Source organism: Paramormyrops kingsleyae, chromosome 7, assembly GCF_048594095.1.
Source record: "Paramormyrops kingsleyae isolate MSU_618 chromosome 7, PKINGS_0.4, whole genome shotgun sequence".
NCBI lineage: Eukaryota > Metazoa > Chordata > Actinopteri > Osteoglossiformes > Mormyridae > Paramormyrops > Paramormyrops kingsleyae.
Window position 1 is genome coordinate 2,137,258 of NC_132803.1, and position 25,900 is coordinate 2,163,157.

Consider the following 25,900-nt stretch of genomic DNA (forward strand, 5'->3'; position numbering starts at 1 on the left):
TCTTTCCCTTTTAGCATGTCACGAGTGTTAGGAGTGGATGGTTTGTTTTCCAGTTTCTTTCAATACCATGGTCTTCTGTCTAGCTGCAGAGATGACCTTACTACTGACAAGATAACATCACAGCCATCTCGCAATTAATTTTTAGAGCGTCTATATTTTTTATATAAAATATATTTTTCATCATCATGCAAGTCCAGTTAATAGATGATGACTGGATGACTATAAGAATAAATGTAGAATAGGCCTGTTGTTTTATGTTGAGGCCACTACCAGTACCTCTTCCTCCCATGAAATTTCCTCTGCTGTCTGTCCCTTGTGACCAGTCTGTGGATGCTCAACAGGTTCAACTTTCACCTGGTCTTCAACACTCTTGCTGGGTGATTTAGCGTTTTGATCTACATTACTGCTGCTGCTGGCAGTTAAACTGCAGCCAATTTTGACTCATCATTTTCGAGAGACTTGGCTTTCTTTTCTTTTGACTTTTCCCATCCTCCTTTCTCCTTACGTTTTCGACTTGCCATCATTCCCGCAGCTGCAACTTATGATTCGCTCTTTTTTGTTGGCTTTTAATGATGGATGTCACCGGACAAATGATCGTATTAGCGCCATCTGCTGTTAGCTGATTTCCCATTTAAGAGGAAAGGCAGGCCGACGGCCATGGATCAGACGGCCGTTCTGGACTTTTCCAGAACGCACAGATTGCCAGTCCGCCCCTGAGCAGAACTGTGTGTCAGATATCTGTTACCTGTAAAGCAGCACTGTGTCTGGCATCAGTTATCTATGTTTGAAGTATCAGTTACTTTTGTCAGGTATCAGTTACCTGTTAAGCAGAACTGTGTGTCAGGTATCATTTGGCTGTGCAGCAGTGCTGTGTGTCAGGTATCATTTGGCTGTGCAGCAGTGCTGTGTGTCAGGTATCATTTGGCTGTGCAGCAGTGCTGTGTGTCAGGTATCATTTGGCTGTGCAGCAGTGCTGTGTTTCAGGTATCAGTTACCTGTGTATGGGCTGTCAGTTACCCATGAAGCAGGTATCAGTTACCTCTGGCAGGTGTTATTTAGCTGTGTACGCGGTATCAGTTACCCATGAACCAGTTATCCGTTACCCATGTATCAGGTACTAAGCTATGAGGCTCCATCTCTCCCGATGAATGCCCTACTGCTTCTGACGCTGCTTCTATGGCTGACACTGAATGTTTGGCTTGCAAATCCCACCCCGAAGCTCACCCTGTACCCCCTTGAGAGCACGAAGCCCCCACCTACAGTATTAGAGACAGTGGAATCTACTAGATTCAGTGGGTCATGCCTTGGCCCCACCCCCGGTGCCCCCCCCAGTGGGGGTGTGAGGTGTCAGAGTACCTGTATGTGTCTCACTGTTTCCAGGTTATGGGCTGGTCCAGGAGGAGCTCCTGTCTCCGGCCTCCATGCAGTACAGCTTGCCCTCCCCCCTGGGCGTCGAGCCCGACTGGCAGGAAGTCTCCAGCTTAGAGCGCGCCCCCATGGCCACCACGGAGGAGGACACACTGGCTGAGCTGTCAGATGCGCAGGCATGGCCCTCAGGCGTAGGGGCGGGGGCGGGGCTTCCAGCCGTGGACGACTCCTCGCTGGAGTGCAGCAATGCGGACGAGTCAGAAGGCGTGCTCAGCCTGCCCTGCAGCAGCCTGGGCCGGCCAGGCAGCGGGGCCAGCGGCCTCAGCAGCTCACTCATGGAGCTCGAGGAGGAAGAGGAGGAGGAAGAGGCCGAGCTGCGGGGAAAGATGCCAGAGGTCAACTTCAATGGGCTGGTTGGAGGTCAGAGGTCAGAGGTCAGGAAGGTGAAGGTGGGGACGGCAGCAAGCAGCAGCGTGTCAGGCGGAGGTGGAAGAGGAGAGCAGGGCACAGATGGAGAGCCAGGTTCAGAAGACGGGGTATGTCTCGTTTCAGGACAACAGCAGGGCTTCGCCCAGCTGGGGGAGGCATCCGGGCTGAGCTACGGAGCACAGAGGGTGGGAGACAGGTGAATAAGCTCTGACCTGCTGGCATTCCTGCCTCTCCTCCATCCACTCTGTTAGTCATTCGCTCTGAGCACACCCCCTTCCTTCCACTCTTCTCAGGCTGACCAGCCCTGCCTTTCAGCCATACATGCCGGAGTACTCTGTCCCGGATTCCGCTCAGGACCGGCAAGGGACCGAATCTGCAACAGCACCGGCGTGTGAGCAGGGCCAGTCTCGTGTTTTTCAGGAGGCCCTTCTGACCCCCGTGCTGGACACGGGGCACTCGGAGGTGCTGCGGAGGCATGTTCTGGGGGGAGAGAAGCACAAGAAAGGCCAGGTGAGTGTAACCTGTCCAAAACACACCACATATTTGACAGCACAGTCTACCTGTGCTGCACTGCATAGCTCTTTAATGGTACGTGACACTGGTGCATAACGCTGGTGCGTGACACTGGTGCATAACGCTGGTGCGTGACACTGGTGCATAACACTAGTTGTGTAATGTTGGTGCATAAGGTTGGTGTGTGGTGCTGGTGTGTGACACTTGTGCATAATACTGGTGTGTGATGCTGGTGCATAACACTAGTTGTGTTGGTGTGTGGTGCTGGTGTGTGCGTAACTGCATAACTCCGTCTGTTGCAGGGCAGTGAGGTGGATGCCCATGGAAATGATGAACGCAATAATGAGCAAGATATCATTCCCAAGAAGGTCAGTGCCAAGAAATACACATGAACACGTGTACACATGCCATGCTGGTGCTAGGCAAGGGCGGCGCCACTTAGGTCACCATAGCTGGACAGGACTTCCTCGTGTGTTGCAGAGCACCCGTCGGCCTACGCGGAAGGGCAGAGCTCCTTCCGAAGAGCCAGGACACGCTGACACCCGAGGGATGGAGGGGGCTGCAGAGCAACAGGGACGCATGGGCAGCAAGGTGGGACACAGGGGGCATTGGGCGGGACCTGAATCAGATGATTGATATATCACTGGTATTGATGCTTTAATGGGAATGGGGCACTATAGAGGAATGAGGCACTACAAATGAATTGGACATTATAGAGGACTGGGACACTATAAAGTAATAGGGCATTATAAAGGAACAGTGTTTAATTAGTAATCTCTGGGGTGCCGGAGCTCATAAAGACCACGATGATGTCATACACTGAACTGAACTCGTCTTTTTCCGAGCTATTAATTTTTTCCTGTTTCAAGGAGCTTGCTCTTACTGGGTGGCCAAGAGAGGGGTCAGTAGTCCCCGTGTTATGAGGTGGAAAGCATTGCTAGTCAGAGCAGACCGAACAAATTAGCCCATATGAGGCCGGATTTTGTTTGGTTGGCTGAGAACTACGTACTGAATGCTGTGAATTGCGTATGTGCAGTGTTCATGCTGAAATCCATGGGTGAAAACTGATGATGTTACGGACACCATATTTACAAGGGTAGTTTTCAGCATTTTTTGAGCATTTTAGCTTGTTTTTAGACTAAAGGCCTATGATGGATATCGTTCTTTGGACCCTTATGGAGATAGGAATGCCAAGATCAGCATACTTTGCGTGGTGAGTGTTATGCTATTCCTGTAAACAAATAGGAAGTACCCCTAGCGGCCATATTGCAATGCTAACAAATAATATTAATGTTTTTGTTTAAGTGATTTTATGGCTGGATAATGTTTTTTAATGGCTGGAAACATTTGTAGTAATATACTTAAGACATTTTCGGCCAAAATTTTTTTAAGTTACAATTTTTTTATTGACAATTTTTAAACCTGGAAACTACATGCCATACTACAGATGCGTCGATTGGGGCGGGGCTAAGGAGGCAGCGCTAATAATGTGATACTAATTACTATTTTCTATTGCCACCTGTTAGTTACATCAAAGTTTTCATCTGTGTTGCACATTTCTTGAACTTTATTGCGGTTATGGTGTTATATTTGTGCCTCATTCATGATGGTACAGTGGGATACATGATCAACTCGGCGTGCATATGCTCGCTCACTTTGCTCTGTGTGCACTGAACTCGGCCTGCACATGCGTGGTGCCAGACACCTGTGCACTTGCTCACAGCGTCTCTTCTGCTCTCTCAACATCTCCACTATGTGCATGCTCGACTCTGCACACTCAGTTAGATTGGCACATCGTGATTTTTGTGCAAATTGCCCAATTGGAGACACGGATGGCTAATTTCTGATTGGCCAGTCTCCTCTCCAATCGATACACTTCTTGACAGAAGGTGTTTGGAAAAGATAAATTGTACATGAACACGAAAATTATTTTACCTACCAGGCAAAATAGGAAACACAAATATTATTTTACCTACTGAACAAAACAGGATGTCAAATAATATGACAGGGTAGCTATCTCATTACTATCTGAATCAGTCGTGGCTTTGTACACAATTGTACTGTTACAATACCCAAACGCAGTCAAAAACTTTTCAAAAAGAAGCTTAATGTAAAAGTAGTCAAAATATAACTCACTGGCAAGCTATGGCACAAATTGAACACTGTTGAACACTACAGAGCAGGGGTTCCCAAACTTTTATTTACCTGGGGGCCCAAAAGGGAGATTTGCCATCTGTCTGGGACCCAAAACCCATACACAAAATGCATAATGAAATACCTTTACATGTTTACAAAAAACAAAAGATTTAAAAAACACAAAGAACCAAAAGCTGAATTATACAAACAATAGTATTCAATGAAATATATTCCTTTTAAAAATAGGTTTTAATTAAATTATTTTTATTGCTGTAGATGACAATTAATGCACCCCTCTACAAACCCCTCTTCCATATTTCAAAAAACAAAACAGACAGAATGGAACATCTTACATAACAATGAAAATGCAGATTAATCTTTGATTCAAAACAAAATATTGACAACACAGAACAATTATAACATCCTGTATATTTCCTCACCTGCCACCCACCCATACTAAAGGCTGAACTCCAACTGTATTTATAACTGCTATTGACATTAGCACTAAAGGCATTTTCACACCGATCACACGACAGTATTCGGAAACGAACAAACATATTTCAATCTAAATCTGACAAATTCGCTTTGCCGAAACTGGATGGGTTGGTGACATTTTATGAACGCGAAATATGTGTTGCATACACCGATTCCTAATAAAAGTACACTATTGTAGAACTACAAAGATGCAATTCCATGCTGTAAACTGGCTCCGGAGCTTCCCGCCATGTTGCGATGTTCTGAAGCGTCATGGAGTGGGCGTGCTCAGATGGTTAAAGGCGTGTTCACTCCAAATTCCAGCTGACCAATAGACGTGTAAGCTGCTAAGGCCCGCCCACCCGTTAAAACAGTGCCAAAAGTCAGAAGCAAAAAAGGATTCCAAAAGCAAAAAAAAATTGCAGAAGCAAAAAAAAAAAATTCGAAAGCAAAGAAAAGCATTTCAGAAGAAAAACAAATTAGAGAAGGAAAAAAAAACATTTTGTTCGACTTTGTTGTCATAAAATCGAGACGTACTATCGAGCCTTTCTGCGCTTGTGCAGTTCCACCGTCTTGGGATTAGGGTTAGGTTTTAGGGGTTAGGGTTAGGGTTAGGGTTAGGATTAAGGTAAGGGTTTTAGGGATTTTGAGGGGTTAGGGTTAGGGTAAGAGTTAGGGTTAGGGCTATCGATTAGCACTACTGTAGCATTTTTCGACAAAGCAGCATATATCGACAGAACACCGGCGCATTTTTAGCGTAAAATGCGGAAAAGGCTTTTTCTCCGCAATAAATGTTTACTTTGTTTGTCCGTAATAAATGCAGACACTCTCCCCCTTTCACATATGTGCATCAACATTAAATAACATTAGACAATTATGAAATAATATTCTTAGTAGCAGCAGTGGTAGTCTGTGCTTTTATATTAAAAAACTGGAGTACTGAATACATTATCTAAAGTATCATGCTGGTTGCACTTCATAAAACAAGATTTTGTGTATTTCATTACATTGATTCAGCTGCTACAATTTTTTAATACTCTTAATGTAGCATTCATTTGTTTTTTATGCAAGTTGCTGGAAACAACCTTCGTACAAAGACAGACTGCATTATTAAAAAATGCTGGAAATCAAATTGGTCCCCCCCCACCCGATTAATCGAAAAAGTAATCGACCGATTAATCGATTATCAAAATAATCATCAGTTGCAGCCCTACAATGTGCCCTTGACACTAACTGAACCCTGAATTTACTTTCTGCACACTCGCAGTAACTGGAAACATTCTTTTGCTTTCTCCTTATGATGAGGGTGCTTAGATGTCGATGTATTTTGTTCATTTTAAAGCTCTCGTTACTTAGTATCTCCCTACATAAAATACATTGAGAATGTTTCTCCCTATTTCACAAGGCTTTAGTGAAACCAACTGAAATATAATCTTCTTAATGTTTGTACATTTTGATGGCTACTTACTGTAACACCATACTGACTGAATTGCTGACTGTATACATCCTCTAAATTAAAATGACGACTCGAAACACACCGCTCTGATTGGATAGAAAGTATCCAATACGATGAGGTTTCAACATGAGAACGGCATAGTGACCAATCATCGACACGGGGGTTCGCAGTGTGCCCTGCAAAGGTTCATAGTTTGATAGGTAAAGACGCCCCGCACTGCCTGTAGCCCTATACCATATTATAAATTAGGCGTTTCATGGTCGGTCGGCGACTCACCCCAACCGTAACTGGGACCCAGAGTCTGGAAACCCCTGTTATATAGGAATGGGAAGCTAAAGACTAATAAGACATTGAAAAGGAACCCTAACCATTAAAAATCCATTTTCTATCAAAATAACTAAACGACACTACTGAACAGTTTAAGTGTTGACATTGTAATAGTTTATTGATCTACTTACAAGATGGTATTTTTGTATTTTGTTTGACTTTAAATTTATACAATATGACCCTCATTCGAAAAGCAGAGCAAAATAGAAACAGGAGAAAAGATCAAGGAGTCTCCAATATTCTCCACAACTCTCAGTGAATACAGTTCATGGTCCAAGTGTCCACTTTATTCATTAGTACGAAAAAGTATTTACTTCCCCACGGTGTCTGAAATCTTCAGCACTCTTCTCCTCTTTTCCGCCATGTTCAATCAGCCGAGGTAAATGTGCTGTCGTTTATGTGCACAGCACTTTGTACTTTCAACACTAGATGTCACTGCCAGTTTGAACAGGTGTAACAGCGTCATCTATTGTTGAAACTAAGAAGTGCAATATACATACAAAGCAATTTATTATTAGAAACTATGTACTAACGGGCCATATTACATTTTATTTCATTCACACCGGGCCACTACTGAGTAATGAGACACTATAGATTTATGGGACCCTGAATAGGAATGGGACACTAGAGGAATGGGACACTAGAGGAATGGGACACTAGAGGAATGGGACACTGTAGACCAGGGGTGGCCAATCTTATCTGCAAAGGGCCGGTGTGTGTGCAGGTTTTTGGGATAACCTGTAGGTCAGCTGTTCAAACCCAAGTGTGAGGACTCTTCAGCCAATCAGTCCTCTAATTAGTAATCTAATTAGGAGTTGCAGCGAAAACCCTTTGCGGATAAGATTGGCCACCCCTGCTGTAGAGGAACGGGATACTATAGAAGAATTTGACACCGTAGAGCAGGGTTCCTCAATAGATGGCCTGTGGGAATCAAATGTTTGCCGCACAAAATCAGTCTGACTCCATACCCCCCCCCCCCCCCGGCCCTCGGCTATAGAGGAATGGGACAGCAAACGAAGGGGTTGTTGTTTCAACGCTCCTGGCATTTCCGTGTCTCTCCTCTCTGTGACAGCCGGAGGATGACGTGAAGAAGCGCAGCAGTCAAAGGAAGGTGAAAAAATGAAGTGGGCTGTTCCACCCGCACAGGTAGAGAGCCAGACAGGCAGACGATGCCCCCTGCTGGCCGTAACACATATTCATGTAGACAGTAGAGACTAGTAAACTTTGCATACATGGCATGGATGCTGACACACTGAAACACTCTCCCAGCATTTCAGAATAATGTAGATGGTGCGTCATCAATGCATTGTGAATATGACAGTAACGTAAAGAGTAACTAATTGTATGGATACATCAGAGTATAAAAGAGTAATGAGATTATTAAGCATAAAAGTTCTACTTATTGCAGGTAAATATGTAGGCCTAATTTAACTATTTTCCGATATGTACCACAGATATACAGCAGCAACACATTCCCTATGATTGACATTTTTTAATTTTTGCATTACATATCAATTTAAATCTTTTCTCAATTGTTTAGGACCAGATGTCTGATGCCAAACTTCAACACAGACCACTGTGAACGTTGGACGAGGCAGAAAGGACATCAAGGCAAAAGGAATGAGGATGGATTGGGGAAAAAATAACTTCTAAACAGCACTGGAATCACAGAGGCGGCCATCAGCGAGACACAAACCCGCACATGGTCGTCTGCTTGTAGTTTTGTTACCATTTTTAATAAGAAATGGCTTTAGCTTAGAGGCATGACTTTTATATATAAAAACAAAACAGAAAAACATACTGAAACCAAGACAAAGTGCTTCCTGTTACACATATAAGCATGACTGCGTCCGTGCATGAACTCTCCTTGGGCGGGGGTGTGAAGCCACGGTTTACGAGGCAGCCAGTGTCTCGCGTGTCACGTTCCCTGGTGCTCGCGAGTTTAATATTGGCCCCCCCGCCGCGGTGGCCCCCGAGCCCAAGCTGCTCTTATGTGTGGTATATGCACAGTGATGATTCCCCGTCAAGCTGTGTGCATGTGTGTCTGTGTGCTTTTGCAAAGTCCTCTTTGGCATGCGCTGAGGTGTGTGTGTGTGTGTGTGTGTGTGTGTGTGTGGCCTGGGAGAGGCGCAGACCACGCTGATGGTGCAGCTTCCTCCTGCTCCACCAGCAGCAGCATCTTCCTCTCACAGTTGCATCCTCTCCATCGGTACCCAGGAGTGTCAGTAGCAGCTTTGCTGGCATGGAGCCTCACTGACACGTGTTAAGGTGTAGCGTTCAGCGTCTGCTTGAACAAAGGCTCTCTCCTGGCGTGTTCTCTGGGTATTGCTGTGCCAGAGGGTTCTTTCCTTGACATCATCTTCTTTCCACTCAGGAGCACAGAAAATGCAGAGTTTGTCACTGTGATCATCAGTGTGAAACTGACCCCAGGACTGTGAAGCCTGACACTTTCCTGCTTCACCAGCTTCATTCCCACCACCTTCTACATAGACACACACACGCAGACACAAATTCACAAACACACACAGTCCTGTGGGTTGTGGGAAACCCATGTTAGCAATAATACTGGAAGAACTGAATTGTAGTGTGGATTGATTTGTGTGTTTGAGTGCATATGTCTGTGACTGTGTGTGTGTGTGTGTGTGTGTGTGAGTCTGTGTCTGCATCTTCGTGTCTATGTATGTACTATGTGTGTCTGTGTATGTTTTGAATGTGTATGTGTTAAATGTTTCTGTATGTGTTGAGTGTGTGTGTGTTTCTGTGTCTGTGTTGAGTGTGTGTGTGTTTCTCTGTATGTGTTGAGTGTGTGTGTGTTTCTCTGTATGTGTTGAGTGTGTGTGTGTTTCTCTGTATGTGTTGAGTGTGTGTGTGTTTCTCTGTATGTGTTGAGTGTGGGTGTGTGTTTCTCTGTATGTGTTGAGTGTGTGTGTGTGTTTCTCTGTATGTGTTGAGTGTGTGTGTGTGTTTCTCTGTATGTGTTGAGTGTGTGTGTGTGTGTTTCTCTGTATGTGTTGAGTGTGTGTGTGTGTGTTTCTCTGTATGTGTTGAGTGTGTGTGTGCTTCTCTGTATGTGTTGAGTGTGTGTGTGTGTGTGTTTCTCTGTATGTGTTGAGTGTGTGTGTGTGTTTCTCTGTATGTGTTGAGTGTGTGTGTGTGTTTCTCTGTATGTGTTGAGTGTGTGTGTGTGTTTCTCTGTATGTGTTGAGTGTGTGTGTGCTTCCACATACTCCTTGAGCTTCCAGGCCTGGCAGAGTAAAGTCAGGTTTTCCTCCTGAAGGAGTTTTTATACGAGCTCAGACACAGATTCACGCTCTGCACAGATACCCTCATTTACGCTCTTCCATGGAGGGACAGTGGCTCCTTCATCTATACACTCACAGCTGCACAGATGCCCTCCCCCCCCCCCCAATGCTGGTGTGGCGCTGTCCCAACATTGCTGTCTTGCTAGAGTCACAGCCATGCTATGGATAAATTGCGTGGGTACAGATATGAATTGTCTTCCCATGAAAAAATGGGTGGAGGACAAAGTTTCTAGAATGCATTTCCCTTAAGTCTCTGTTTCCTGCTTATGTGTTTTCCTGAGTATTTATGTGTGAAGCTAACTGAGGCTCAAAGCCTACAGCTTGTCCGAGTTAAACTACTCACTGTTTCAGTCCAGTGTTTTATATCCTGTAAGAACCATGTAGCATTACAAAGCAATGTTGATTAATCTACTGATCTGTTGTTGTTGGTCACTAGCCTGTAAGCTATGTGTTTCCAAAGCCCGTTTGAGATTGAGGGATGTCCAGCCATGAGTAGCAGTGGACTGCTTGACAGGGCCTCTTCTGATTGGTTCCCCTTGAATGAATCACTGTGCTCTCATTGGCTTAAATTGGTCACCTGGGCACCAGCGTGCTCCAGCCGACCTTGATCTTATAGGTTGTAAAGAAGCAGCACCTGCCTGTCCATACAATGTGTTTGTAAGCTGGTTCTCGATGGCAGCAGGAATGCACATTCCTGTTACGGTTCAGTGTGTTGTGAGTTAGCTGAAGGTTGTGACCATGATGAGGCCTGTGGGTCTCGTTCAGACTTGCTGACCCCTGCAAGTGTGCAGAAAGTAAGCTGGTATCTGAACACAACTGCGTTACACACTGCCATGTCAGCATAGTTTGCTGACCATATTATACACTGCGCATCAACACGGCATACTGACTGCATTACACACTGCATGTCAGCACACTGACTGCATTACACAAAGAACATCAGCACAGCTCACTGACCATGTTACACAGTGCATGTCAACACTGCACACTGAAAAAGCTACACTGCATGTTAGCACACCACACTGACCACGTTACGCTGCATGTCAGCACAGTGCACTGACCGTGCTACACACTATGAATCAGCACTGCACACCGACCGCGTTACACACTGCATGTTAGCTCAGCACACTGACCGCAATATTGCATGTTGGCACAGCACAATGACCGCGTTACACACTGCATGTCAGCACAACACATTGACTGTGTTCCACAAAATATGTCAGCACAGCACACGGACTGCATTACACGCTGCATGTCAGCACAGTACACTGACCACGTTACACACTGTGCATTAGTACAGCACACTGACTGCTTTTTACATGGAATCCATTCATGGAGGCAACTGATGTGATCTTACACACACGACACGCAGACATCACACACAAACAGATCACAAAAAGGATCATATCCGCAAGACAGACACCCACACTTGGTGACAGGTGGCATGTGGACACTGGATGGGATTCCTCCTTTGCTCAGGGGTGACTGACCAACGTCCAAGCTGACCTGACTGAACACATGCAGAGAGCAGGAGACTGAGATGGCGTGGGTGGGGTTGGGTTAGGTTAGGTGCTGTGTGCTGGTGGGGGGTTAGGGTGAGCCCTACACTGTGACAGCCAAAGTGGAAGAAACCATCTGAAGGTAACAGGAAAGGAACATTTAGCGTTGTCCCATGGTTAGTCTGTTTAAAGTGTCATAAGAAGGACACTGAAATAATATTAATCAAGTTCATGCAAGCATTAACTGTAAAGCTGACCTTTACTCCTTTAGAATGGATTAATGACACTAATGCAATATCATTTTATTCTGTACTAAGGAATGCAACTGCACACATGCACAGAAAAAAATGTTTTTTTTTTTTTAATATAAATATATGTATAAATATATGAGAAAGTATATTTACTTAGAATGCTGTGCACTCTCAGAGTTATGTTATGGATGTACTTTTAGGATTTAAGCTAAACTTTAAGGGAATGCCACCGGTAGGGATCATACAAGCTTGGTAGGTTGTATTTTTCTTTAATCAACACTGTTCATTTCTTTTTTTATCGTTATTGGACAAAACATGTATCTATATATATATATATATGTATATGTATACACAAGCCTTTTAATCAGACTTACATGGAGATTGTAATAGAGCATTTACCCTGTACACTGGCACATTTACAGCAGTAAATAAATCTACCCTTATATCAAAGCTTGTCTGGCTCTTCTGTCTGTCATTGTGTACATTTCTGCTATTACCCTTTTCTGTAAGTATAAATCTGTGCACTTGTATGTTTCTGTAACTAGTGATATATCAGTCAATATATCAGTATTAGGTAACATTCATCAATAATTAAGATGTAACTATCTTGGCCAAGATTGCTATTGGATTCAAAATATTTTGTCTACAGACTGCAGTGGTCACCTACCCTGACATACATTTGCTTTAAACTGCTGTGCATGCACTATATTACACACACTGTAATGCACTACTCTCTATCCCATGCCATAATCACTCTGAGTAAGAATCTTTACCAGTTTCAACTATTGCACTCAGGCCAGAGATAAGAATTATGTTTCCACAAATTGGAGTAAAAGTGCCCCAAATTTCACCCATTCAACACCAAGCTGTGGAACTATGACTCCATAAGGGACCATAATGACTACGTACTGCCCTCTAGTGGCAGACACTGGATGATTTCCTCCAAGTGGTGGGGTCAACTCACAACCCCATAGGCCCACCATAAAAATGCCTGGAATGCCAGATGTCCAGTGCAGCCCCATGGTGAATGCATTGCTGCTGACCTCAACTGCCCTCTGCCACTGTGAACTATCCCAGGAGCTGGTAGCATGCATTACTGCACTAATCCTGCGCTAACACCAGGGCCACTGTAATGGCTATCTAGAGTACGCAATGCAAAGACCCCATTCAGCTTGGCCCCAAGACAGTGACACTCACGCACCCCACCTCACTGTCACATAGCGAGGCCGGGCGGAGAAAACAGAGCTGCGTATTGTGGCAAACAAAAGAGGGTTTATTAAAGGCATGAACAAAGAAACAGAGCAATAACAGGCTTCACTGAGCTCTCCTTAAGAAACAAACCCGCAGGTGAAGCTCACAGGTGCTGTAAGTAAAGGTGTGCGATACAGATGAAAAGCCAAAACACTAATTCCATCTTTGAATTTCTCAGTTTTCATGACCACTTTCATCCAAAGTAACATACAACTGTGAAGGTGCAAGAACCCCACGGAGCAGCTGGCTGCCGGCAAGGGGCCTTATTCAGGGAGCCAACAGTGAAAATCACTCTGCTGACCATCTATGTAAATACTATGGTAAATATTAAAAAATTCATTACACTGTGGTCCTAAACATTTTCCAGTTGGTTACTAATTTCAATCAAATGTAGGCCTATTTCTCTGCATCTCAAGCCTTCAGCTATGTGACTATTAACCCGGTGAGTTGAAGGTTAGAAAATGATGCTGACAAAAATGCTGTTTTAACAGATGCAGAGAACGCAGTGCTTGAGCCACTTCACTGCCACATGATGGAATAAAATAGGTGCAGTGATGAGGTAAACACTGCAGATGGCTGAATCAGGCCGAATAGCGCAGCCTCCCAGCTGTGTAACCCCCGCATTCACTGAAATGCACGTCCAGCCCCCCCTGACAGAAGGGTGAGGCAGGTAAAAAACATGAAGGTAATAATATAGTAGTTTAAATGGAGGCTCCTATAGCAGCGTTTCCTCTTTAATCCCACACCCTGTGCACTCCGTCCAACTAACAACATTCAGTCACATCCTGTAAATTTCCTGTTTCCTTGGAAACGGCAATCTGGGCCGCACCCTGGACGGGAGAGGAAGAGATTACCTTTCCTGTCCAACGGGGCCACTATTCTCCGTCTGTGCTGCCTGAGGAGAGAAAAGGAGAGGAACGCAGTGCTCAGAGAAGTGGGTAAAGAAAAAGGACTGCAAATGGAAACAGCACAGGAGAAACTGTAAGTGTATTCCAGAGAAGGCTTTCTGTATATACAGCCGCATGTATACTGTAACTGTTAAACTTCTTAAAGCTGCTCTGATTTCCCATTGAATGTGGTTTGACTAGGACACAGATAACACCTAAACACACAACTGATACCTGGGCACACAGCTAGTACATGAACACATAGCTTATACCTGAACACACAGCTGGTACCTGAGCACAGCTGATACTTGAGTACACAGTTGATAACTGAGCACACAGCTGATACCTGAACACAGCTCAGATCTAAAAATAGAGTTGGTACCTAAGCACAGAGCCAGTACATGAACACACAACTGGTAACTGAGCACATGACTGGTATCTAAGCACACAGTTGATAGCTGTGATGTTTCTTCTGAAGAGCCGCAAACCACATCTGAACGGCACTGAATGGCTGCCAGCGCTGAGTTAAAGTGTGAGCTGATCGACTTTGCATTAACTTATCATTCATGAATACCTTACGCTAACTGGAGTATTCAGAACTGTTAAACGACATTTACTGCCTTACAGGTATCTCTCTGTTTAGCCATGTGTGCAGAACATTGTGCAGAAGTCCAATGGCTCATCCCTGACAGTGAATGTGTACACCTGCATATCCAGAGGATCTATTTCATTAACGAAACAATGAGACCTAATTCAAATGTAGGTTGGAGAGACCAAGCATGTAAGAGGTGTTTGCTAGCGGATGCTGCCAGTGTCACACATGCATGCAGACATCAGGGTAGCACTGCAAAGCACTGCAAAGCAGCACTGAAAAGCAGTCAGAGGAATTTGCTTCTTGATGCTTTTGTTCTGGTTCATTGCCTTGTGTATTTACTCATCATACCATACAACAGGACCTAGGGTGGCATATTCTCTTAATAAGAATATGTTCTGAAAACTGGAACATTTAAAGACTGTGTAAGATTGCAGAAAACTGGTCTCAGCATAGTGAATGTTTATATATCTTTCAGCTGAACAAAGAATGATCGTGTGGCCCTCTGAGCATCTGCAAGGAGCTGAAGCTGTCAGCTGAGGACACCAGCACTCTGCCCACTCTACTGTACTGCTTCCTGCTGAAGGCTGCTTCGAGCAGCTTCACGTTGATTGGATCCTGAACCTACAGCTTTGCTTGACTGGATCCTGGTCTTGCAGCTACACTGTATTTGAATCGTTGACTAGGAACTTTTCTTTGATTGGATACTGGACTTTTGGCTTATTTTCCACTCAGTTGAGGTCTAGCTTTTCCACTTTACCACGGATAAATGTGATTGGCTGCTCAGTCACTGCTTTGGAGCCTGAGTATTGACAGATAATGTTAGGATAGTATAGTGGATAGTATAGTGGATAGTATAGTGTTATCCCGAACCACTAAAGGATCTGTAGATTCATCAGGACCACATCTATAAACACACAGAGATGGCAGAGTAAGACCTGATAATGAACACTGAACAGCTGTCCAGGATGATGTCACTGCTGATATCTCAACCACTCTTGCTCCTGAGCTCAACATGGGCATCCCAGACGAGCTCCCCTGCCCGGACATGTGACCCTCCAGTTCCTGCTGGAGGAGATGGGCCTACGGAGGTCAACATGATGACGGTGGTAGTGCTGGTTCTGGCCACTATGGTGATTCTGGCTCTCCTGCTTCGGCTGCTCCAGCTCCAGCGTCGGCTGCAAGCTGCCCAGTCCGGGGATCCTTTGGGATATTCCACTTTCTTCCGCTCCGCCTGCTATACCTTGAAACAGCCGCCCCTGGTTGCAGCAGCCACACCTCCCAAGCCATGTCACCCTGCGCTGCCTCGCCTGCCTCTCCCCCTTCCACCCATCCTTTCCCACTGCACGCCTCCCAGCCTGCGGGTCTCTGCGGCACCAGTGGATCACACACCGCTGGATCATGTGGTGGCAGGTTGTGTGCCGTACTCCCGGCTCTCGGACCCACGGCAGACTCGCGTGTTTCTCTTTGAACATTCCACCCTCTGATCTCCACCATTCTCACCAAGACTCGTATCTGATGAAAAATGCCAAATGGTCTCTTTTCCTGATTTGGCTGCTGTTTCAGTGGGAGTCATTTTTTTCATTTTAAAGCTGTGTCTTAACAACCAAAAACACTTCTAATCTTCTACATGCATGATTTACTGTATTTTGGTCACACTGGCAGTGAATTGAGAAGATCCAGCCAAGGCTGGAGCCATAATGCAATCATACATGTATAAAGTGCTCCTGCAGAGAGGAAGGGTCTGAAACCCTTAAACAGTTTTAGAGAGCTAAAATGTTACCCTGTTTAACATTAAAGTCCCATCTGTCGGGCCAGACTGATTACCAGGCGAAGTTTAGGACTTACCCAACTGCGTATTGTGGCACCTCCGGAATAAATCTGCGTTCAAATTTTTCATTTCGTGTACAAGATATAAGTGGTTTTGTCTGAGAAGCCCTATTTTGCAACAGGCTATGCTGACAGTTTGCCCTCAGTGAAGCCACATGGGGAACTACAAATATGGCGCCGTTCACACAAAACTAGGATTATTGGTCTAGAGCTCTGTTAAGCTCTGTTAATCAGAACCTGGAAAATACAACTAGGGGCCTATATCACGAAGCAGCATTTCCTGCTAAGCCAGAAAACTTGTCGGATATAAAGTAGTCTGCACTAAATATACCTGATTGAAGGTAAAGTCCATTTAAACTAGGGCACCTTGAATTTGACAAGTTATCTAGCTAAATAAGAAATCTAGCTTCATGATACAAGCTCCTATTCTCTGATTTAGTTCATGGCAATCCCAGTTTAAATGGACCTTATCTTCGTTCACTTACTTGAATACCTTACCTTACCAGACTACCTTAAATACGACAAGTTATCAACCAATCACCTCTTATGTTTGCATGTAATCAGCCAACAGTGTCCCAGACAGGCTCACAACAGACAGGAACAAATATGCATGATTTTAGGATTTACAAATGTTTTGACAGTTAAACTTTATTCACTTTACCTGCGACTAAATGTTATTGGATGTACAGTTATTGAACTAAATTTAGTGGAAGCTAACTGGTCTGGTAACGGTTTCCGCTAACAGCAATAAACTTCGCCAGTTAGTGGATTAGCAGAACCATGCCCACCACTGCAGAGATGTGATCAGGTAGCTGGAAACCAGTGGTAGTTTTATGACAATAAAAAGCCAAAGGAAAAGAAAAAAGCATAAAATTCATATCACATGATATAATTTTAATGCCAACGTATAATCACAACTGCTCTTGTCCCATGTGAAACCAAGAAAGTTCAGCCATTCAAAAAATGTCTGACAAAGTATCTGAAACAGCACCACCTCTAGGTTGATAAAGGAACTTAAGTGAAGTAAAACATTTTCTGAAGCACTAGATATACTTCAATGTATTTCTTATCACCTTCACTTTGGTAGCTAATTTAATAGTTATTGAACATGAAGTGTTTTTAAACCGACACAGTGAAGCATTCTTCACCTAATCTTTGCAATGATGGGGACTGACAAACGTTTAACCATTCAGAATATGAGATCAGTCAAGTCTGTTACACTGTTACTCTCATCATTAAACTCAATATCCTTTGTTGGTTTGTGGACAGGGAGCTGGTATACTCTAAGAGGCAAGAGTTTAATATACTTCAATTTGTAAACACTCTTCTTGTTTAATCTAGCTAATCCCATGTGTATACTGTAAATAAAAAGGACAATTTTTGTTCAATTTTTAATGTTAAAAAGGAACATACAATAAATCTTTCGAGAAATGTGAGATTTATAGTTTGCACTCGTCCTGTATATTATGGGATTAAATAAAATGCTGTTTTGTACCCATATGGGACGCGATTTGCCTCATATTTTCGGACCGCGAAATCACTCGTGGCCCTGAGGAGGAACCTCTTCATTCCATCAAAAACGGCAACGCTAGTGAGGATTAATAGTTTACCTTACCGTACAGTAAGTCCGACAAGTTATCTAGCTAACCAACAGATCTGATTTTGTGATACAGGTATGGCAAGCCAAATTGTCTTTTATTAATATATGTTACGTACTGAAATGGGCACGGAACGGAGACAAAGGAGCGGGAGTCCAGGAAGTCGGGGAAACGAAGGATTTATTGGGGAAACAAGGGTTTTACGGGGGAGACAGTCGGGCACACGGGACAATCGGACAGTAACGTCAATGACAGGACTGGGGGAAGACGAACAGGGAAGTACTTAAATACACCAGACTATATTGAACGAAACTAGACACAGCCGGTGACATGGGGATTCTACAAGGGGCAGTGAGGGAGGGGGGCGTGGCACACGGGGATCAGACGAGAAGGGCATGACAATATTGCATCTTATGTTATTAAGTTATGAATTATATTGAATATAATTCATAACTTAATTCTTAGGAGTAAAAATAACATTCATCATTTTTTACTAGTAAGAATATGAATTCAATATAGCTATAATGCAATTATTAGTAGTAAGAATGATCATTTTTACTAGTAAGAATGTTATTTTTACTAGTAAGAATTCATATTATAGAGCGCTATAAATCAGTTTTACTAGTCGTATGTTCCCATTGACTTCCATTTTGTTTTTGGGTCACATATGCCAAATTCATTTTTTACTAGTAAAAAGTCATATTGTAGAGCTCTGTAATTCAGTTCTTACTAGTAAAACTCCTATTGTAGATACATGTAATCACATTTTGACTAACTGAGTTTTTACTGGTAAAAATGTAATTGCAGATTTCTACGAAGCAATTGCAGAGATATGAAATTACACATATGAAATTACACATGTCCAAAATATGTACAAATATGTACAATCAGATGTGTGACAGGCATCCCCTCCAGATAGGGCATCGAACTGGGAGAGGATCCACTTGGGCGGCGCTAGAACACCAGGGATGTAACCCAGCGACATAATCTGTCCGGGAGTCATATCTCTCTCTCTCTCTCTCTCTCTCTCTCTCTCTCTCTCTCTCTCTCTCTCTCTCTCTCTGAACTGACGATGATCATAGCACTACGAACGTTTTAGGAACGCACGATTGCTGTTCAGACATCTGAGCTAAATAAATCACTAAAGGCTTGTGCGGATATATTCTGTATAGATAGGAGGATGGATGGATATAAGTCATGACGAGACATGGACTACTACCTAAATAATAAATGTACCACGACTACATGAATGGCACACCAGACAGCCGTTCAGGCACGAAGAACAGGCAGACAGCTGCACATGTGGCGCCGCGTTTGGCACCTGCGGCTTTCCGTGCCGTGACGTCACGGTCCCTTTAAACTTTACCAAGTATGGCTGCGCTCGGCAGCGATCGTCGGGTCAGCTACAAGCTGTTTTATTGACAGAGGCCAACTCATTCCGGCTATGAGCGTTTTTCCAGGTCTGTATCGTTGATGTGGTAAGTGGGGTTACTTGCAGTACTTCAAATGGAGATCAAAATGTCGTGCGAAGAGTAAAAGACAGAGTCCGTGCTAAGTGTGGAGTTTGAGGTCTTCTTTACCATCGCAAAATGTGCAGCCAGTGTAACGTCTAGAGTGTTTTCAGCCAGTATAACATCTGGAGTCTTTCCTGTCTTTAGATGCCTGCTGGTGAGGGCGTGATGTCGCAGGGTTACGTTGCCAGTGCCGTGTCTCCCTGAGGTGAGCCCTTAACACCCCCTTACTGCTAAATATGTCTGTCCCCTCGAGTGAAGTGTTACCTAAATGTGTTTTTAGACAGCGTATTAAAACTTCTCGCGTCTAGTTTCCGTAGCGATATAAAAGTATGTTTGCAGCTGAACACCAGTTTAATGGTTATAGTAACAAATATTGTAACTGCTTGGGATAAATGATGCGTCACAGTTCATTAACGACGAACAAACATGAGATCAGTATTTTACATGTGTTATTCATAATTTGTTCATACAGAATTTCCTTAAGTGGTTCCTTCAGTAGGTTTACATAATTAACAGGCATGGTAATAAATATAGTACTTGCTTGAGATAAAATATGTGACAATTCACTGATGAACAAGATGACATCAGTTTGTAACTAGCACTTAGTTTGTGGTTGATTAATACATAAATAATATTGTATCCCCTCATGTAGCGTGTTACCCACATTTCTAAGGAAAGGGACCCCTTTGGTCCGTACACTGTCAGAGAAGGCATGACACCGCCACGTTTCCATGTTGTCCGTTTTGTGTCCCAGAAGTGTGCCGTGATCGTCATGGAAACCGCGGAGGCTGCCACCGGCCTACGGTGCCGCAGATGCAGGACTTGCGTGATGGACTCTTCCAGCCTGCTCCGGGTGGGTCCATAGTAGCTGGTCAAAGTTGCATTTCCTCGTCGCGGTTGGCTGTTGTTTGTCACCCTCACCAGACTTATTCGAAGACTCTATATTACAGTGCCAGCAGGATCACCAGCCTTTCTGTGTCTTTCATGTGCGTGGTGTGCAGTTAAACTGTGACCAGTGCTGAGCAGAGACTCTGCCTTTTCTAGATGAGCAAGGAGAGGGATGCTGCAGCCACAGCCAAGTGTAACATTTGGCATGTGAATTTTGACCCCTTGCCTGACTGGATCCACAGAGCCGTCCATCAGGTAGGAGTCGCCTGATATGAACCTACTACTGACAGGCCACACTGGATAATTCCCATCTTGATAGATTATATGAGGCTCTTATGTGCCAGAGATGACATGAAAACAAAAGGTCCAGTGTCATGTTGCTCTCACCATATTCAAGACTGTTAAATAAGAGCGACCATCACGTTAATACAGAGTGCATGTCTGTCTATCTCTCTGTTTATCCCTGTTGGTCTGTCTCTCTCTCTGTCTGCGTGTCTGCAGCTGTGTGTCTCTCTCTCTCTCTCTCTTCGTCTGTGATTCTGTGTGTCTCCTCCTTTGTCTCCCCATCCCCTGGGCAGCTCTCTCTCCACACACGTCAGTCCGCTATTTGCCTGGTTAGCAGTTTGCTGCAGACTTTGCCTGGCCTGCTTTTCTGGAATCACAAAAGGCTGTGTCACTGCTCTCTGGTGCTTTCCCGTCCTCCTCTGCTCCACAAAGCCCACATTGTTCCACCTGTGGTTCTACAGGCCCAGTGGACAAGGGGGAAGCTGCTGTGTCCCCACTGTGGGGCTCGCCTGGGGGGCTTCGATTTCATGCGCCAAGCTTCTTGCCCCTGTGGCCACCAGCTGACCGTACACCTCAGTGAAAGCCGGGTGGACCGTGACCACAGGCTGACCGTATTCCTCAGTGACACCTGGGCGTACCGCAGTCGCAGGCAGCCCCGAGAGCTCCGACCGAGCCAGGAAGTGTGTCACCTGGAAGGTTTGGGGCTGCCCGAAAAGACCCAGAGCACAGCACCCCAGCTAATGGGGGGGGCAGAACCCTCTGGCCTGGCTGAACCCTCGCCGACATACAGAATTACTGGCGAGGAAACCAGCCCAGATGCACTGGCCACCACCACTATAAGGCAACAGCTTCCCTCACGGAGCAGCATGGAGGGAGGTGGCAGAGAGGGAGAAGAGCCGGGGGAGCGGAGGCCTGGCAGGAGGGAGCGGAAATACATGAGGAGCTTGCGAAGGAAAAGGAGAGGCAGGGAGAGAGGACTGCAGAGTCAGTGGCTGGAACAGCAAGAGGTGGGTGCCGGCTGGGGGTGGGGGGGTGTTTAAGGTACACCTGCGGGGGCATCGTATGGGCAGCCACCCATCCATGTGTGTATATGAACATGCAACTCTGGATGTGTGTGTGTGTGTGTGTGTGTGTGTGTGTGTGTGTGTGTGTGTGTGTGTATGAAATAGAGCTGTCACGATTACTCGATTATTAAAAAGCATTGAATAAAATCTGCCTAATCACTTAGCAATATGGCAGAAGGAAGACGGCATATAGAGAATGAGTAGGGCAACATCATATCGATGTTATATCACGCATGTGCTATAATCACCAGGGCTTAAGATGACGGGCGAAGCATTTGGCCGGACGCCAGCTTTTCAGTGCTATACGGATGTTTACGGCCACAATTTAAGCAGATTTAGTGGTACGGCTAAAAAATTAATGAGATGTGTTTTGTGACACCCAAAAGTTAGTAATCAGTATAAACTTGGCGTATCTTTATACTTATTAAATTCGGTTAGAGGAGCACACCACATAATACTGTTGGTATACTATGGTTTGGTATACTATGGTTTGGTATACTGTGCGATATGCACTGAAGTGGTGGTGAAGAAAGGAACAGCTCAGCAGCCACGACGCCTTTTAAAAGAGGAGATCTTGTGGATAAACAAGGTAAAAAGACGCTGGTGGTGTGGAGGTACTTTCGCAGTTTAAAGTCCGACACGTTTGTTAACCTGAAGGATATGCCAAATTTATACTGATTACTAACCTCTGGGTCTCACAATACGCCTCTCATTAATATTTTAGCCGTACTACTAATCTGCTTATCCAATTGTAGGCATAAACATCCATAAAGTACTGGAAGGCTGGCATCCAGCCAAATGTCTTGCCTATCATCTGAAACCTTGGTGATTAATTGATATACCTATATGATATCGCCCAGCCCTAAGGGTAAGGGTCCAAATAAAGCACTTCACATTAAAGGTATACGAAACTGAACTCGTCTGTTAGTATTGCAGAGCAGAACATAAATATCAAGACAGCATGACTGCAGTGCAAACACGTCTGAAAAGAAGACATTCAGGTTTGATAGCCTTACCCAAAGCCATAGGTATATAGGTATGGGCCACTTAGCCTCTAGTAGCCTAGCCTGTCTTTGTCATCACATTTACTCAAATTATTTTGTGTATTTTACTTTATAAGATTCCTGTATTTCATAATAATCACAGAACTTTTGCACTATTTGTTTTGTTTGTTGTGTGCATGTTTACACTGAAGGAGCTGTTCTTAATCCCTTTATTACATGTGTATAGTGACAATAAAAGGCATTCATTCATTCTACAGTTAATTATTTATTGTGAATGTATTCTGTGTTAGGGCTGAACGATACTGGAATAAGTTCAAATTGTGATATTTGAAGTTAATGGGATGTTTAGGAGTTGATAATGAACTACATAGCAAAATAGAACTTACCTACCAACAGAATCTGTCAAAAGCAGTTGGTGTCGCCCTGAGTTGTGCCAGCAGAGACAAAGCAGTGGCGACAATTCATTTGCTTTTGCTCAGTATTGCCTTTGTGAAATACAGAATATTCTCATTCATCAGACTATGGATGCCTTTTTGTAGCCGGTTCTTGTTTACTTTCTACTTTTCATTTATTTTTGTTTTCCTATGATTGACTAAAAAAGTTTTAGTGCAATTTTTTGGTGGTTTGAACCCAGCAGACTGTCGCGGTCGTGCAGGTCTGTCAGGGTGGCACAGTGGCGCGGTGGATATCGCTGTTGCCACACACTGCCACTCTGTGTTTGTGGAGTTTGCATGTTTGGAGGATCCTCCAGTTTCCTTCCACTGTCCAAAACCATGCAATTTAAGTGCACTGGAGTGCCTAAATTGACTGCATGTGTGATTGAGAGTGCACCAATTGTGATGTACTGTATATTATATAAAATAATATATATTATAAATGATTATTTGATGAATTGTCAGATTTGTCTCAATTATTGAAATTGATATATAATTGGTAGTGAGGGTATGAGTATGGACACGCATCTGCATGGATGTGTGTGTGTGTGTGTGTATTAACACACCTGTGCATGTGTGTATATGAAAATGTGTATGTGCATGTTTGTATATTAGGCATCTGTGTGTATATTTATGAGTGTGTGTGTGTAAAAAAAGAGAACCACAGTGACTTGAGTGCACGTGTGTTTCTTTGATGCCCGGCTCAGCTGCTGTCCTGAACAGAAGCACCACAGCTCACCTCTCTGTCGCCCCCCCTACAGGGCTCCACTGGAAATGCGAGCAGTAGTGATGAGGATGAGGCAGGCAGGGACAGGGAGGGCCTGACTTGTGCTGTGTGCCTGGACATCTACTTCAACCCCTACATGTGTCGCCCCTGCGGTCACGTGTTCTGTGAGCCATGTCTACGCACGCTGGCCCGGAGCTGCCCCAGCAACACCCCCTGCCCCCTGTGCCGCACCCCCATCTCGCACGTCTGCTTCCAGATCGGTACGGCTGCAAGCACCCCACCCCCAGGGCCTACACAGCAGCAATGCTAGTACTGACAGGGCTCCACCCTGTGTTGCAGAGCTCAGCCACACATCTCAGAGCTGTTTCCCTGAGGAGTACATCAGCCGCAGGCAGAACTTCCAGAAGGATAACTGCGCCCAGTGGCCTCTCCCCAACTGTGGGAAGATCTTTCGCATCTTAGGTGGTATGGCATTGGGGGGTCGTATTAATTACGAGGGGGGGGGATGGTAACATACATCTCTGGGAAAAATTGAGACCACTCTATATTTAAAAGAAATCTGCATTTTTAAATCCTGGATCTGCTGGCAGAAGGCTACACTGCAAGGCTAGCTGGAGAAGGAAGCCCCTCATCAATGGGAGTCCAGGCTGCACTTAGCATAGTTTACACAGCTGCATATCCAGAAACCAAGAAATGAGTGAAACTGAAAAGAAAATGCTGTGACCTTTTATTTTTTCCCAGAGCTGTACATCCATCTTCCATACCTGCTTCTCTGTGACAGGGTCACAGTGATGCCACACCTCAAACCTCAACCTTTTGGGACTGAGCTCCGTATCGTAACCAGTTTGCACCCTGGTGACCAGCCATGCACGAGGGGGGGGGGGGAGGTAGAGTACCAATGTGTACCTTTGAGGATACAGTTACTCGTCACAGGGGCCTTACCCTCAAGGGTAAGCTAACTGTACCACAGCTGTAGGTAAATGTGCATTTTAAGTTACCAAAATGGATTATGAGTATTATGAGTAACATTTTTGTACCATTGGGGGTACATTAATGTTGCTTGTACCTTGGGGATGTTCATCAGAGTCCATTTCTGTACCTTAAGTTAGACTTAAAAAGTATGTTTTCCTACAGCTGTGGTACAGTTGGCAGACCCTTGAAAGTACAGCCCCAGGGACAAGTAATTGTGCCCTGGAAGGTATAGATTGGTACTCTCATTCTGACGGTGCAGTCCTTCCTCAGTGCTGCAAGTGTTGGACCCCCTCCCACTGTGTCCCGCAGGGTTCCGGAGGCGTGCTGGTCCTGTGAGCCGGCGGCAGTTCCCACACGGCCCCTCGCGGCTGGACAACCTGGCTTTTGAGGGCGACTCACGGGGCCGGCGCCTTGACATGGACGTGCTCGTCGTCTACATCTACTCTGTCAACTGGCTCATTGGCTTCATCATCTTCTGCTTCCTCTGCTACTACTTCTTCTCATCTCTCTGACAGCTGCCCCCCACCTGAAATGTAAGCGAGGACCCTGCCTGCCGGGCGTCCGCAGCAGTGCCTGTGGCGAGCTGAACTTCAGGAGCAGACGGTGGAGGGATACAAAGGGGCACCTTAACAACGGTGCTGTTTTACACACTGACTGTTTATGACTCATCTTTGCTCAGTATTCAGCTCTAGCACAGCTGCTTTTTACTGCATTGACCTCTGACTGTGGCTATTGCCCTGGATCCAGGTATAAGATGGTCTTCTGGATGGGGTCTGTCTATCTGAATGCTTAGGGACCATCTTGGATGGAAAGCAATGATCTCTAGCATCAGGTACAACGGGTAAGACTGCATAAGCACAAAGGCTTACCTCATGGATCAGAATCCGGATCTACTGCAGTGGAGCCTCACCTGTTTGCTAACGGTGGCCATTTTGAAACACCGACACTGATCCCTCCCCTTCTGGGCCCCGTCTCAGGCCTGCCCCCTAGTGGCCAGTTGCTGTTCCGACAATGCCTGTGAACTTCAATGCAGTGAACTGTTCTGTGAGATTCAGTCCCAAAATAAAAAGGGTGTCCTGTGCTTACCTTAAAGGTAAAT

General features: G+C 44.9%; 2 protein-coding genes and 1 long non-coding RNA gene across 7 annotated transcripts in view; all 3 read left to right on the top strand.

Moving 5' to 3' along the window:
* The window catches only part of LOC111851468 (ankyrin-1-like), a 78,450-nt gene extending 66,245 nt beyond the window's left edge, over positions 1-12,205 (top strand). For both annotated transcript variants that reach the window (XM_072714010.1, XM_072714011.1), the window contains exons 38-43: positions 1,381-1,993; positions 2,091-2,307; positions 2,613-2,678; positions 2,791-2,901; positions 7,776-7,849; positions 8,244-12,205. In XM_072714010.1, coding sequence (XP_072570111.1) covers positions 1,381-1,993; positions 2,091-2,307; positions 2,613-2,678; positions 2,791-2,901; positions 7,776-7,826 — 1,058 coding nt within the window. In that variant the 3' untranslated portion in view covers positions 7,827-7,849; positions 8,244-12,205. The remainder of the gene's footprint in view (positions 1-1,380; positions 1,994-2,090; positions 2,308-2,612; positions 2,679-2,790; positions 2,902-7,775; positions 7,850-8,243) is intronic.
* A 1,674-nt stretch (positions 12,206-13,879) lies between these two features.
* LOC111851438 (uncharacterized) lies at positions 13,880-17,815 on the top strand. Its single transcript, XR_002840013.2, has 2 exons — positions 13,880-13,987; positions 14,964-17,815. It is a non-coding gene; the product is annotated as an uncharacterized lncRNA (long non-coding RNA).
* Positions 17,816-18,997: 1,182 nt separating this feature from the next.
* On the top strand, positions 18,998-25,893 carry rnf180a (ring finger protein 180a). Of its 4 annotated transcripts, none has more exons than XM_023826390.2 (8): positions 18,998-19,391; positions 19,572-19,632; positions 20,182-20,280; positions 20,472-20,570; positions 21,062-21,607; positions 23,864-24,089; positions 24,169-24,294; positions 25,111-25,893. In XM_023826390.2, exons 3-8 carry the CDS (start codon positions 20,200-20,202, stop codon positions 25,311-25,313), a joined length of 1,281 nt encoding a protein of 426 aa, XP_023682158.2. In that variant the 5' UTR covers positions 18,998-19,391; positions 19,572-19,632; positions 20,182-20,199; the 3' UTR covers positions 25,314-25,893. The 4 variants fall into 4 exon arrangements, with proteins under 4 accessions (XP_023682158.2, XP_023682159.2, XP_023682157.2 ...); XM_023826391.2 differs by having other exon boundaries at positions 18,998-19,373; positions 24,169-24,291; XM_023826389.2 differs by having other exon boundaries at positions 18,999-19,373.
* Positions 25,894-25,900: the final 7 nt, after the last annotated feature.